This window comes from Prionailurus viverrinus, chromosome D3 (assembly GCF_022837055.1).
Source record: "Prionailurus viverrinus isolate Anna chromosome D3, UM_Priviv_1.0, whole genome shotgun sequence".
Lineage (NCBI taxonomy): Eukaryota > Metazoa > Chordata > Mammalia > Carnivora > Felidae > Prionailurus > Prionailurus viverrinus.
This window is the reverse complement of record NC_062572.1, coordinates 6,649,429-6,664,127: the sequence shown is the minus strand read 5'-3', so window position 1 is coordinate 6,664,127 and position 14,699 is coordinate 6,649,429. Positions and strand designations below refer to the sequence as shown.

Here is a 14,699-nt window from a genome sequence, read left to right as displayed (position 1 = left end):
ATAACTCTAATTCATGGTTTTAAAAGACAGTACCATACCCATACACTAATACTACAGTTTATTCAAACACCCACAAGGGTATGGGCTTTTAAGTCTTTTCCAGCATTCTACCACCAAAGTTAAAAAAGCTGCAACAAATAGTCATCCACCAAAAACAAAAACAAAGTCAACCACCCATCTATCCATCTCCTTAATATATATGTTCTCAATCTAATAGTTCTGTCGAATAGACTTCCAATAATACACTTGTTAGGTCAAAGGACATACGTTATTTTTTCAAGCAAGCTCTGCGCCCAACGTGGGGCTTGAACTCGTGACCCCGAGATCAAGAGTTGCATGACTCCAAGACCAAAAGTTGCATGACTGAGCCAGCCAGACGCCTTAAGATATATGTATTTTTAATTTTAATACACATTCCAAAAAGGCTGTAACATTTGTCGTTTCTAGTAGAAACGCGCACCTCCTGAATCCATGCTACCTCTTTAATTATCAGACACGTGAAACTTCTATAAAAATCACATTCACAAGTTTTTCATGCAAGGAAAACGTAACCTTTGCATTAAAACAACTGTATTATATGGACCAGGATTCAAAGATAAATATTGTATGTAGCTACGAAATATTATTGCTTACCTGCGCTGCATAAGTAATTGCCTCAAGCTGTAACGCTGATAACCAGCCATTATCAATGGTTTCTTCAGAAATGGATGTTTTGTACCAAACATCAGGAGGAGTAACACTGGATAAAGAACTAGTTTCCACTACAGCATCTGGATGACGTAGGCCAATTTTTACTGAACGAAAAATTTAAAAAACTTCATTTTAATTTTTCTAGGTAACAACACTTCCAGTTTTATTATATGATATTGCCATATTTTTCCTATCATAGAAAAAGTAAAAGTAAATAAGCAACTATACACTTCAGGATTCTATAAAGGCATTGATGGGTGGTAAATTACTATTTAAATTTGACTAAAAGGACCTATTTATCAAATACTCATGCTTTAAATAAAGACCCGCTGATTAAAAAAGTCTAGAAAAATATGGACTTGGTTCATACCACCAGGTTCTCCAATAGCAACAAACACAATCCTAGATTTGGGAATTTATTTGAATGAATCATTCCCTTGCATCGGTGAAACAAAAGTTTGGAATGTAATTTTATTTTGAAAGGGATTTTAATGGAAATCTTGGCCATAAAATTAAACAGCAACTAATTCCCCAAAATGCATTATGTGAATAGCTTTAAACAGAGGTCAGCAAACCTCTTCTATATACAGTCAGACAATAAATATTTCCAGCTTTGCAGAGTATCTGGTGTTACTGAACATCGGTATTGTAGCAATGTAAAAGCAGCCATAGCCAATAAATAAATAAACTCACGCGCATGGTTATGTTCCAATAAAACTTTATAAAAACAAGCAAAAGTCCAAATTTAGTTTGCTGACTTTGGTTTCAAGGGCCATGGATAAACTCTCAATCCTTTTATGAACTATTATGGGTGGGAGGGGGAAACTACCCATTTCGGATACCACAACCTGAAGTTCGTAGTTTAAAAATGTATACAGGTATGTAAGTATATGTGTATGTATTATTTTTAAGTAGCTTCCACATCCATGTGGGGCTTGAACTTACAACTCTGAAATCAAAAGCTACATGTTCTACCAGCTGAGCAAGCCAAGTGCTCTTTAAAGTTCGTCAAAAAACAATTATTTTTACTGTATGTTCACTAACTTGGATTTAAATTAAAAAATAAAATTTAATTAAAAAAATTGTTTTTCTTTTACTTCTAAAGTTCATTTTAGGGGCACCTGGGTGACTCAGTCAATTAGGTGTCTGACTCTTGGGTTTCAGCTCAGGTTTCAGTTCTCACAGTTTATGACATTAAGTCCCGAGTCGGGTTCTGTACTAACACCATGGACCTGCTTGGGAGTTCCCTCTCTCCCTGTCCTTCCCTGGCTCGCTCTCTCAAAATACATAAATAAACTTAAATAAATAAATAGAGACACCTGGGTGGCTCAGTAGGTTGAGCGTCCAATGTCGGCTCAGGTCATGATTTCATGGTTCATGGGTTCAAGGCCCCACACATCCAGCACTCTGCTGTCAGTGTGGAGCCCGCTTTGGATTCTCTATTCCTCTCTCTTTCTGCACCTTCTCCTCTCCCACTCACATGCATGCACGCTCTCTCTCAAAAATAAACATTAAAAATAAATAATTTCTTTTTAAATGGCCAGAAAATTATGGGAGCTTGAAGTCCATACACAGTTGGTAAACAGATTTTTTAGTTCAAGTGGTAATATTAGTGGCTTTTTATAGAAACTCAGAGTACATAAAAGATTCTAGCCATGTGTATATTTTTTCCATCTTATCACCACCATATAATGAGAGTGAACATTTGTGTTTTTTTGAGAGGGAGGGAGTACATGCTCGAGGCAGGAGGGAGGTGGGGAGAGGGAGACTCTCAAGCAAGCTCCATGCGGAACTGAAGCCCCACTGGGCTCAAATGCACAATCATGAGATCGTGACCTGAGTGAGCCTAAATCAAGAGTCGGGCACTTAACCAACTGAGCCACCCAAAGTGAACGTTTTTCTACCAAAGTTAAAAACTATTAATTTTGTTTGACATAGTATAGTGGTCACTAAAAAAATAAAACATGGTTGTTACGGCAAAAAGGGAGAAATGTTAACGTACACTATTGAAATAAATAGCACATTGTATTTTTAAGATTCCCGTGCTTTTGTTTGCATAAAGTATATAAAGCTAAGGTACAGACTTACGCCTCTATTAATTCACTATGATTTTATACCTGCTGCTGACATGAGCAAAATTAACTTGAAACAAAATAAAGCCCAAGCTTTTTTACTCTTAGTTTTAAAGGACTTCAACCCAAAACAGTTTTAACTTTCTGTAGGAAAAAATACACCAGTAAAATTTTCACCTAGATATTTTAAAACCTGTAATAGTTTAAAACAGATTATAAGGCTCACACTTGTCAAATTCCAAGGTACCCAATATTGATAGATCCTAATAGGTAATAACATGTGTGGGAAAGTTACTTAAGTTCAAGAGGAACCCAAAAGTCTTTCATCATTTTGACAAATCCCAAAGACATACATTTTATTGGCATATATTCTGCGTAGGTTTCTGCATGACCCATTTCTTCTTCATCTTCCTCCTCTGGTTCATCTTCCTCTTTCACAACAGGGACCTTCTGTAACATAGAGCATGATCAGAGACTGGAGGTCCAGCCAACACACAGGAAAACTCCTCTGTAGGAATACTAGCAATCTTCAGTCTTGGAAACATGACGTTCCTCTTCTATGTTCCCTCAAAGCTGGATCATACTTTGGTTCTTCCGTGCTTCTCTGATGAGCAAAGATAATCCATGCCCTACTCTCAGCTCTAACACACTGCTGGGTCACCTCAGGGCTCCACCTTCCTTCCAGTCACTACCTCTCAAACTACTTTCCCCTTTGCCTACCACCCTCCCTGATGCCCAGAACTCTTTCTAACCTCAGTCCTTGTCAGTTCCAGGAAGAGAAGGACCAAAAGGCTTAGGAAGGAAGGTGGATGAGCCCCAGCAGCTCATCCTACAACATCAATGGCAGAAACCACTGAAGCCACACATCCCACCCTCATTTTAGTGAACCTTCACGTCACCTGTCTTCTCTCCCTCGGACATTGAAACTAAAACCCCAGAAAACTCTGGATTTAAAGGTTCTTCTGAAGGACGGAGCATTTACTTCAGACATCTGTGTCTCCACAAACACAACAATCACATATAAGAAAGCCATATCACTTACTCTCTAATCCTTGGCACACGTGAAAATGAAATGGGGAGCTATTAGTTAAGCACACCAGGAAAACTAGAATAAAGCCAGACTGTCCTAGACAACTCGTGCGAATGGTTACCAATCACATGTTCCTTTTTTTCTTCACAGAATCTTAAAGGAGGAGCGGTAGGGAGAAATAGGGGAATAGCCCCTGAACAAGCCTCTTTTCACTACAAGTAAACCAACACCAAAGATATTTATTAATGTGCTTGTTCAAGAAAGACTATAGAGAAAAATCTGTGAAATCCAGTATATCCAGAAAAGGAGGGGGAAAAAAAAAAGAGAGAGAGAGAAGCCAGTCAGGGCCTACAGGCAACGCCAAGGATAACAAAACTTTGAAAGGTAAGGGCAGGCTCTTCGATTTCTTTTTATTTTGTCTAGAGTTATGATGGCAAACAGATGCTCAATAAAAGTGGGAAGGAAGAGGGAGATGGTAGATAAACATCCAATCAACATCAATCCATGGAATCCTTAGGAAAAAAATCCAAAAAAGTTACGAATGTTCTTAGAAAGTATGCCAAAATAAAACTCGATTTGAGAAACCGGAGACAAAGTGGGGTTGGCAAGGAAACACATACAAATCCTCATTCTGCTGTTAATTTGTGTGGCCTTGCTTAAATCACTTAAATTCTGTGTCTTCCCCATCCCACCTTCAGCCCTTTCCCCACGTTATCAAATAAGACTAGGGGACCTGGGGAGCTCAGTGGGTTGGGCTTCCGACTTCAGGTCATGATCTCCCAGTTCGTGAGTTCGTGAGCCCATATCGGGCTCTCTGCTGTCAGTGCAGAGCCCGCTTCCGATCCTGTCCTCCTCTCTCAGCTCCTCCCCCACTCATGCTCTCTCTCTCAAAAATAAATAAAACACAAAACATCGAAAAAAAAAAAAAAGAATGCATATGCTAAATGACCAGCCTCCTTCCCTCTCCCTCTATCTTACCTTCCCTTACCTGAATTAAAAAAAAAAAAAAAAAAAAAAAAAAAAAGTCACCAAGAGTGTTAACTGGAAGATAAGCTGGTCTACTGTCTGGTCACAAAATCCAGGGACACACAGGTAAATTTCAAAGCCAATAAAAAGGCAACTGAGGGTCCCCAAGCTTCAGGTCAAGGAGATAAATGAGGGGGAGTGGGGAGACTATGGTACCTGCGGAACGCCCACCCAACACACAAAGTCCACGTTCCTACTCAGCCAGAAGCCTGTTCAGGTGGGAATGTGGGCCCACAGTCGTCAGGTACTCCTATTTTTCAGGAGAACCTGGAAATCAGAGGATTTTTATGTGGTAGCAACAAATTCAAATTTTTTCAAAATACTGTGGAGTCCCACCCAACAAAACACATTTGTCAACTGGCTTTGGTCCACAGTCTACCAGTTTGTGATCTCTGCTAGAGATACAGATTTTTTTTTTTTTAAAGTAAGCTCTATGCCCAACGTGGGGCCAGAACTCAAGACCTCAAGATCAAGAGTCACATGCTCCACTGACTGAGCCAGTCAGGCACCCGTTAGATGTTTCTTTCTTTCTTTCTTTTTTTAAAGTTTATTGGTTTTGAGGGGGAGAGAGAGAGAGAGAGAGAGAGAGGGAGGGACGGAGGGAGGGAGAGAATGAGTAGGATAGGGGCAGAGAGAGAGAGAGAGAGAGAGAGAGAGAGAGAGAATTCCAAGCAAGCTCCACGCTGTCAGCACAGAGCCTGACGTGGAGCTTGAACCCACAAACTGTGGGATCATGACCTGAGACAAAGCTGGATGCTCAACCAACTGAGCCCCCCAGGTGCCCCTCTTTTTTTTTTAATATTTATTTTTGAGAGAGAAAAAGCACGAGCGGGGGAGGGGCAGAGAGAGAAGGAGACAGAGTATCTGAAGCGTGCTCTGTGCAGAGAGCCCCATGCAGGGCTTGAACTCACGAATCGAGAGATCATGACCTGAGCTGAAGCCACCCAGGGACTCCCTGTTAGAGGTTTCTTAACTGCAAGGACAACAAAGAACTTCTGGCATATTATGGGCAAACATAAGCTGAACTGGGAACCTGAGTACTACATACTTTTTTTAAAGAAAAACGCAATCTCAGGGTATCTAGGTGGCTCAGTTGGTTAAGTGTCAGACTTGGGTTCAGTCATGATCTCATGGTTCATGAGTTCAAGCCATGCATGGGGCTGTCTGCTGTCAGAACAGAGCCCGCTTAGGATCTTCTGTCCCCCATTCTCTGCCCCTCCCTGGCTGGTTCTCTCTCTCTCAAAAATAAACTTAAAAAAAAAAAGAAAAAAAAAGAAAAACGCAATTGTATTTTCTAAAAATCAATTTCCATGTAAGTTGCTGGCACACAACTATTAAGTAAACTGGGTCCGGCCAGCATTCACTCTCCTAGTCCCTGTTCAAAACCTCAGGCACAGATGGCTGCGCTGTGTCTCCAGTTCCTTATTCCGTCCCCAAGTCTTAGCAATCCTCTGGTATTGTTACATGTTTTCCTTTTTTTCTTCCCTCTCACCTTGTTCCAATCATTCTCTTTGTAGTCTCCCAAGTTTAATTTCTAATACTTCCTTCTGGAGTACTTAACCAAAGGGTCTTCCCCCCACCAACCCATCCTGAGTCACTAACAGGATCCTCCACTTCCAGTGGCCCCGACTGGTGCTGCACCAAGTCCAAATCTTTCAAACTCAACTCAGAACCCTCCAAAGTGCCAAATCCAACTATTCGAACTTCCTCATGGCTTACGGTCACCTAAACATATAGCCGTCTCCTCTGTGCCAATGCATTAGCTCCCTTCCTAAAATGCCCTCCTACAGTGTCTCCAAACTCAACACCCAATCTCCATTATATCTCTGCCACAAAATGAAATCTTCTCAGGCCATGTGAGTCCTGAGAAGGGAGACCTCCTCTTCCTCCAAAGTCATAAGCCTAATGGTGACTGTCCCAATGTACTTTTTGCTGTACCTTCTATTACTACTTACACCGTGTGCTTGTCAAATTGTGTGATTATGGAAGGGGGAACCGTGTAGTATACCTCTTGTACAAACCCACCACACACATGCAGTGTTATACACAGCAATGAAATAAATGTACAGAATTAATTAACCCAAAACATACAACATTTCCAAACTATAAGGAAAAAGATTACTTGTAACTAGAACATTATATGATCTGACAGCTCAGAACTAGCTATACATGCAAGTTCAATCCTAAAATGGACAGTTATCAAACACTTTTGGTTAACTCACATTGTCTTTGTCTACCAGATGAGATCCACACAAAAAGGATGTGAATACCGCGTGTAATACTACACCCTATCAAATATGCAAGTTATTATCACCTTGTTCAGTATGTTAGTTTACTTCAGTGAGATTTAATGCTTACTCATTAGTTTATGCAGTTGAGTAGCCCCCCTTCACCCCAAAAAAGTTTTCTGGGGGTTGTTTTAGAGTACTTTTAGCCAAGTGTACTTCCATAACACAGTACAGATACAGCTTTTAAAACTCACCATGGTTGGGGAAAAACTCCTCATTTTCATGTCGTTTATCCATATTCTCGCTACTTCTTTATTAGAAGACTCCTTCTTTACTGTACCATTGCTTACATCAGCTGAGGGGGAGAGTCATTACATTTTAGAACGATTTCTGAATTTCTTTTCCAACAGTTTTTTAAAAACTCAGTAGTTTACCCACTTCACAAATGAAAAAATACCGATCTGCTTATCACTACCTTAAATTAAGCATAAGGATAAAAACATGCAAGGCAATGTGTTATCGTGGAGGTAAGAATTAACCTTAGAAAACAAGTTACCTTAAACGGATATGCATGTACAGGAAACTTGAAAACTATCAAAAAGACACCTTAATCAGAATATTTGATAGTTTCTTTCAACACAAACACCAAGAGCTAGCATTACTTTGGGACACTTCACTTGGTTCATCAAAAAACCCCACAAAACTTGGTATTATCACCAAGACAGAATCAATCTCACCTGAGTTGATGATACTTGCTTTCAAGGCAAAATAATTCTTTCTTGGAAGGGAAAAAGAAAAAAATTTGGAAATTCTACGTTCCTCCTCTCCTCAAAGATCCGAACAATGAATTTTTTCTTCTTTTATACCAGTGGTTTGCAAACTCTTTTTACACACAGCAAGAGAACTGAATCCTTCAATTCGAGTACTAGGCCAAGGAGAACTTCTTGACTGAGGAGTCTAGAGCCCCGTAACCAGCCTACATCCCTGAAGTGCTCGCTTCAGGTACCTGGGATCCTTGAGACCACAGTGTGACAATCACACCAGGAGCACTGACCGGATCTGATCTATTCTACCAAAAGATAGGGAGTGTTTGGAGGCCTGTCACTTGGGACTCCAAAATAACAAAGTGTTAACAAAATAAGGAGGTCAGAACAGAGATAACGGATTTATCTGTTTAACGTAACTGTGGGAGAGCCCGTGAACAGTTCACAGAGTTACAGAAGCGGACTCAGAACCCAGAGACCCAAAGAGCTCATGGCTCCAAAAGGCACAACACCCATAGCTAAGTGAGGGAGGAACATGCAAAATCTTGCTCTTTGCAGTTTCATACTTTTATTGTTCTTCCCCTTTAGTAAAAAGATGATCCTCTGCTACAAAAGTATGCTTATCTTCGGCATTCACTTACATGTTTCTTTTTCAGCCCTGGTCTAGTCTGACGGTTTCTCAGGCTTCCACACAAAGATGGCCTTGATTTGTACTCTTGTCTTTTTAAAATTACTCCACTGGATGTGGTAGATGTTACTGTACTTACTATGTATTACTGGATCAGCTCCAAACCTATCCTGTTTTGTTTTGCTTTCTGAACTTCCCTCACAATAACACAGTCTTCTTTACATTATGAGGACATTTGCTCTGAGGGGTAGAATGCTCAGAAAGCCACTCAAAAAAGCAGCAGTATTTCCTCAAACCCAAAAACTTTTAATGAAAGTTGCTTCCAAAACTGATCACCCCACCCCACCCCACCCCTAAGTCTCCCAAGAGCCATCCCAGATGCTGCCCTGCACCCCAGCCAGGTCAGGGCCACGGTCCTGCTCTCCATGGCAGAAAATAAAAATCTGTCCTAAGGCAGTTAAAATTATTTTTCAGTTGGCATCTAGCTGCCAGGCTGCAGTTAGTTCAGGACAATGACCTTGAGTAAACTATAACCATAAAGCCACAATGGTATGGACTCAAAGAAAAGATTAAATAATTTGATATTTTTAATTGCATCTCTCACTGGAGACAAAGTTAGTGCTACATCGCGCTACAAACACTTTTTTTTTTAATTTTTTTTTTCAACGTTTTTATTTATTTTTGGGACAGAGACAGACAGAGCATGAACGGGGGAGGGGCAGAGAGAGAGGGAGACACACAGAATCGGAAACAGGCTCCAGGCTCTGAGCCATCAGCCCAGAGCCGATGCGGGGCTCGAACTCACAGACGGCGAGATCGTGACCTGGCTGAAGTCGGACGCTCAACCGACTGCGCCACCCAGGCGCCGCTACAAACACTTTTTGACCACTGCTTTCGAATGCCCCAGCCTTCTTCTTTATAAACATAAGCACAACTTCCAAGCAGTCAATTCTGTCCCTAAATTATATATTGGTCTATATCAGGTATTAGAACTTATTTATTTCCCACAATTAGAAATACAAATTGATAGGTACAATACCTATCACCTCATTCCAAAACCCTAATAAAATGCTATTTATGTGCCAGTGTAAATCATCAGGAACCTCCATTCTATCTCCTTAATCCAAACATACAATAATCCCAAAGAAATCTACTTTAAAAAAAGGCACCAATTCCTATGCTAAAACTATACAATAGTGGTCAGCTCAGACTATGACTGAAGTCAGTTACGGTTTCCAACAGTGCCTGCCATGGTACTGTTACATAAAAGGCACTCAAATAGGGGCGCCTGGGTGGCTCAGTCGGTTAAGCGGCCGACTTCGGCTCAGGTCATGATCTTGCAGTTCGTGAGTTCGAGCCCCGCGTCAGGCTCTGTGCTGACAGCTCAGAGCCTGGAGCCTGTTTCAGATTCTGTGTCTCCCTCTCTCTGACCCTCCCCCATTCATGCTCTGTCTCTCTCTGTCTCAAAAATAAATAAACGTTAAAAAAAATTAAAAAAAAAAAAATAATTAAAAAAAAAGGCACTCAAATATATTTCAGCAGAATGTAGAGGGAAGGAAAGAATATCCCTCTTAAGAGTTCACATTTTTCAGTTTCTAAAACTATACTACTGAAATATGACATTGCTAAAATTTTTAAAAACACCAATTAGTTCTATTTTACCCTTAAAAATCACCTCAATACACTAAACACGAAGCTTCCTCTGAACATTCCACTTAAAACTGTAATCTCTTCCTGCCCTGTACCCCATTTTCTATTTCTTTCCACAGAGCTTGTCCGTATCAGACGTACTGTATAACTTATTTTGTCTATTGTCTGCATCTCTCCACTAGGATGCAAGCTCCATGAGAGCAGAGATTCCAACAGTTTTTCTCCCAGCCATAGCCTCAAAACCCCAGAACAGTACTTGGCATATAGAAGGCACTCAATAAATATTCGTTGAATAAATGAGCAACAACAAACTCCAAAGAAAAACTACAAAATCTATATTCTTTATGCATAAATGAACTCTTTAAAAATGTAATCAAACCACTGTGGAACTTTTTCCCGTTAAACCCTATCCTTAAGGTATTATGGATTAGCTAGTGGTGATGGTTTAACAACTGTGAATATACTATAATCTACTCAACCGTATACTTTAAAAAGGTAAAATTTATCGTATGCACGTTATATTTCAATAAAGCTGTTTTTTTAGAAAGTTATTATATGGGTGCTCATTCTTCAAAAAAAATGCAGTAAATTATTTTATAATGAAAACATATGTATTTTAAAAGGGAATTTACTAAATACACAACTATCCACAAGCAATGAAGCCAGTGACAGGCAAAATCATAAAGCTGTAAAAGTCACAGTAAAGCGGTAAAGTATCAGTTTAAAGCCAGTTACCTCACACATGGTCCAAGGACCACCAGCAATAACACCTCCAAAAAGCTTGTTAGAAAAATGCAGAATCTTGGGCCCCACCCAGACCTACTGAATCTGATTCTGGCTGTGAACAAGATCACATAAAGTTTGAGAAGCACAGATTTAAAGGACCAAGAAAGTGTTAACCAGTTATTCCCAGTATATAAAACCAGTATCTCATGGTGTTAATGATTGTAGCCACCTGGAAATTTCATATTTTACTTCAAGGTAAATGCTAAGGCTTCTACATTTCTTCTTCCTTTGTACTGTATAAATACTGTAATTGTAGAGTCATGCAGACATCTCCTTCCTGCCCAGTTCTTTTAAGACCCAAGCAAACCATTAAAAACACACTGACCTATCTTACCTCAGGGAGACAGGTGACACCATAGAAAATAGAAAGACTTACTAGCTGCTGTTGCAACTGGCTGAGCAATATTAGCTGGTGGCTTCAGTTTCATGAGTTCGTTCAGACTATTATTTTTTAGTAGATCCTTCAGCTGAACCTGGTCTTTTGAGGGTGCAGAGGTCATGGCATTTCGTACTGCTGGTGCTGAGACTGAAGGGCGTGTGTTCGCAGTAGTCTGGATAAACTTTGTTAATGTGATGGTCTGCCTATTCGTTGTTACAGGCGGTGTTTTAGTCATTACAATTGTAGATCCCAAGGTCGGAAGCTGATTTATTTGATTCAGCACAAATGTTGTAGTAGATGGAGGCTGCTGCTATAAAAGAAAACCATAACACATCAGACCACTGAGAAGTACTTTACTCTCTAACACAGCCTAGATCCACACACATGGAAGGCCATTTAAAAATCTAAAACTAGGGGCTCAGTCAGTTGAGTGTCTGATTCTTGATTTCGGCTCAGGTCATGATCCCAGAGTCATGGGATCGAGCCTGGTGTCTGCATGGAACCTGCTTGAGATTCTCTTTCTCCCTCTGCCCCCTCCCCTTGCTCACTCCCTCTCTAAAATTAAAAAAAAAAAAAAAAAAAAAAAAAAAATGGGGGGGGCACCTGAGTGGCTCACTCAGTTAAGCATCCAACACTTGGTTTGGTTCAGGTCATGATCTCATGGTTTGTGGATTCAAGCCGCACACTGGGCTCTGTGAACGTGCTTGGGATTCTCGCTCTGTGTCCCTTCCCTGCTCCTATGCGTGCACATGTATGGGCTCTCTCGCTCTCTCAAAATAAATAAACATTTAAAAGTTAATAATAAAAAAATAAAATTTAAAACTGACTTTCTTACCAAACTATTGGTGGGGTATTTTTAATTAAATATGCCTAACTATAAACTACCAAGTTAAAACACCATTTTGAGGGGGAAAGAAAAGGTATAGTAGTAGTGTGACATTTTCTATAACTGTCAGGGGCAGCAAGCATAAAATAGGACTATCCCAAGCAAGCTGTGATGTATTGCAACCCTATATAATACAAGGGCTAGGAAGAGAAAGTATTTCTAATCCCAGCACTGCCTCAACTAGGTCAATAACCTTAAGCAAATCACTTCACCCCTGGAGGCCCAGGCTCTCTGAAGTCCATTTTCCATTTCTAACATTCTGTGATTCTTATACAATGTTTTGTTTGCTATCATACAGACTATACCAACATTTAGAACTTAAAAGAGAAAACTACCAAGCAGCATTTTTTTTTTTGAAGATTTTACTTTTAAGTAATCTCTGCACCCAATGTGTGACTTGATCTCATGACCCCGAGATCAAGAGTCCCATGCTCTATTGACTGAGCCAGCCAGGCAACCCCAAGCAACATTTTAAATACCTATCTTGCATGAATGATCCAGGGAATCCACCAATATCATCAATATCAAACATTGGTGATAATACAGGTACTACCTTTGAGCCTAAGAAAAACCATATAGCATTTTATTTTTTATAGTTGGGGGGTGGGGAGGGGACATTAGAAGCTGGACAAAAATGCAGGAAAAAAAAGTCAAAGATTTGAGAATGATAAAATATCTGTGATCTTAAATGACTGAACTACAACTGAGTATTTTTATAAATTTCAGTCTATTTCTACTTCCTTCCCTCTTCAAAGTATTTGGTATTTTTCCATGACTCCTATAATAAGAATTTTGTAGGCTGCCACTTATCCCCCCTTTTTTAAAGCAGGGAACTCTTTTAAAGATTTAAGTAATCTCTACACACAATATGGGGATCAAACTCACAACCCTCACATGCTCTTCCAACTGAGCCAACCAGGCGTCCCACCACTTACCACTTTCAAATAAAACCCTCAACAATAATTTATCATAATTATCAAATTTTTAACTAGGATGTCCTTTACACCACTAGGCTTAAGTTCATAAATGCTACGTTTAAGGTAAACTCTGTATTTAAAGCACAATTATGATCACATAATGGACAAAAGCTGAAATAAACAAGGAAAAATTAAGTGCAGTGGGTTAATGTGTAGTTCACAAATTTTATATCATTTACAATGAGTAAATTCAAAAAATTTTCTGTTTTGTCCTCATTGTCTTTTGATCAACATAGCTACCAGAAGAATGAAAGCATTATTTTAGCAAGTAGGATGTGAGAATAGCATATTGGAAAGCAGCAAAAAGCAGAACTAGTAAGATAAAAATGACTTCATCTTATAGGTTATTTTCTGACTATGATCCTAAACCATTTTAGTAACAACGTCAAATGTAAATCGTTCTTACCCTAACATTTAACAGTGCTGGAGTAGGTACTGTCTCTTGTTCTGGTTTAACAGGAACTGCTGCTTCAGTCTCCAAACCCAATTCTAACGCACTAAGTGGCACTGACTGGAGAGAAAATAACATCAGAGAAAGAAAGAAAATATGATGGGAGTGAACTGTTTTAAGAACCAAAGATGTATTCATTTTATTAAAACAACAAAAACAAAAAAGTTTTACCCTCAAAAAAATATGATACCAAGTATAAAGTAATAATCTTTCCAAGTACAACATCTTCACAAAATTATGCTAACCCCAGAATCTTATTTTAACTTTCAGAGAAAGTATATAGTGAAACCTCAGAAGGTCCCCAAGAAGTACAAAGACAACTAGTAAGGAAATTAACAACCCTCCCACAAGAGCTCTAAATAATACGTCTCTCTTATATAAATATATATGTATATCAGAGCAGAAAATGTCTTAATTTTTCACTGCAAAAATGTCCCTCTCGTGAATGAAGACTAATAACATAAAAATAACATGCACATGCATATTTAAAATTATGTCTTGGGGCGCCTGGGTGTCTCAGTCAGTTGAGTGTCCGACTTGGGCTCAGGTTATGATCTCATGGCTCAGTTAGCAGGTTTGATCCCTGCATCAGGCTCCCAGAATCCACTTAGGATCCTCTGTCTCCCTCTCTCTCTGCCCCTCCCTAACCCACTTACACACGTGCGCTCTCTCAAAAATAAACATTAAAAAAAATTTTTTAATGTACCTTAATACCTATTTCTGTAAGGAGAAATGAAATTTAAGCAATCTACTTTTTACAGAGGCTTTGGAAAACTCTTACCTGCTGAACTGGAGGAGTAGGTGTTGGAGTTGCAAGCCCTGCATCTCCACCATCAATATCAAAGAGGTCATTCGGACTAATTCCACTCTCACTCAAAGCAGCAAGCAGTAAATCTTGCCCTGGCTCCACCATCTTTAGAACAAAAGATTTAATGTTAACATAAAAAACTTAAAATGACAATTAACTCTCTTCTAAATATAAACGAACATTTTCTACTAGATCCATTCACTTGATATTTATGAAGAACCTGTTACATATCAAGTAAGAACGACTAACGAGAAATAGTCTCTGATTCAAAAAAATTCACAAGAGGGAAAGGACAGAGAAATATGTAAAACACAGCAAGAGTAT

At 39.4% G+C, this 14,699-nt stretch overlaps 1 protein-coding gene across 3 annotated transcripts in view; it reads right to left on the bottom strand.

Moving 5' to 3' along the window:
* The window catches only part of SBNO1 (strawberry notch homolog 1), a 59,358-nt gene that overhangs the window by 36,618 nt on the left and 8,041 nt on the right, over window positions 1–14,699 (bottom strand). Inside the window, exons 2-7 of one of the 3 annotated variants that reach the window (XM_047827555.1) lie at window positions 14,349–14,480; window positions 13,523–13,627; window positions 11,251–11,560; window positions 7,301–7,401; window positions 3,116–3,212; window positions 634–794 (exon numbers count right to left, since the gene is read on the bottom strand). In XM_047827555.1, the coding sequence (XP_047683511.1) occupies window positions 634–794; window positions 3,116–3,212; window positions 7,301–7,401; window positions 11,251–11,560; window positions 13,523–13,627; window positions 14,349–14,480 (906 nt within the window). Of the gene's footprint in view, window positions 1–633; window positions 795–3,115; window positions 3,213–7,300; window positions 7,402–11,250; window positions 11,564–13,522; window positions 13,628–14,348; window positions 14,481–14,699 lie in introns of all 3 variants that reach the window. The other 2 variants (XM_047827554.1, XM_047827556.1) reach the window with 2 other exon arrangements.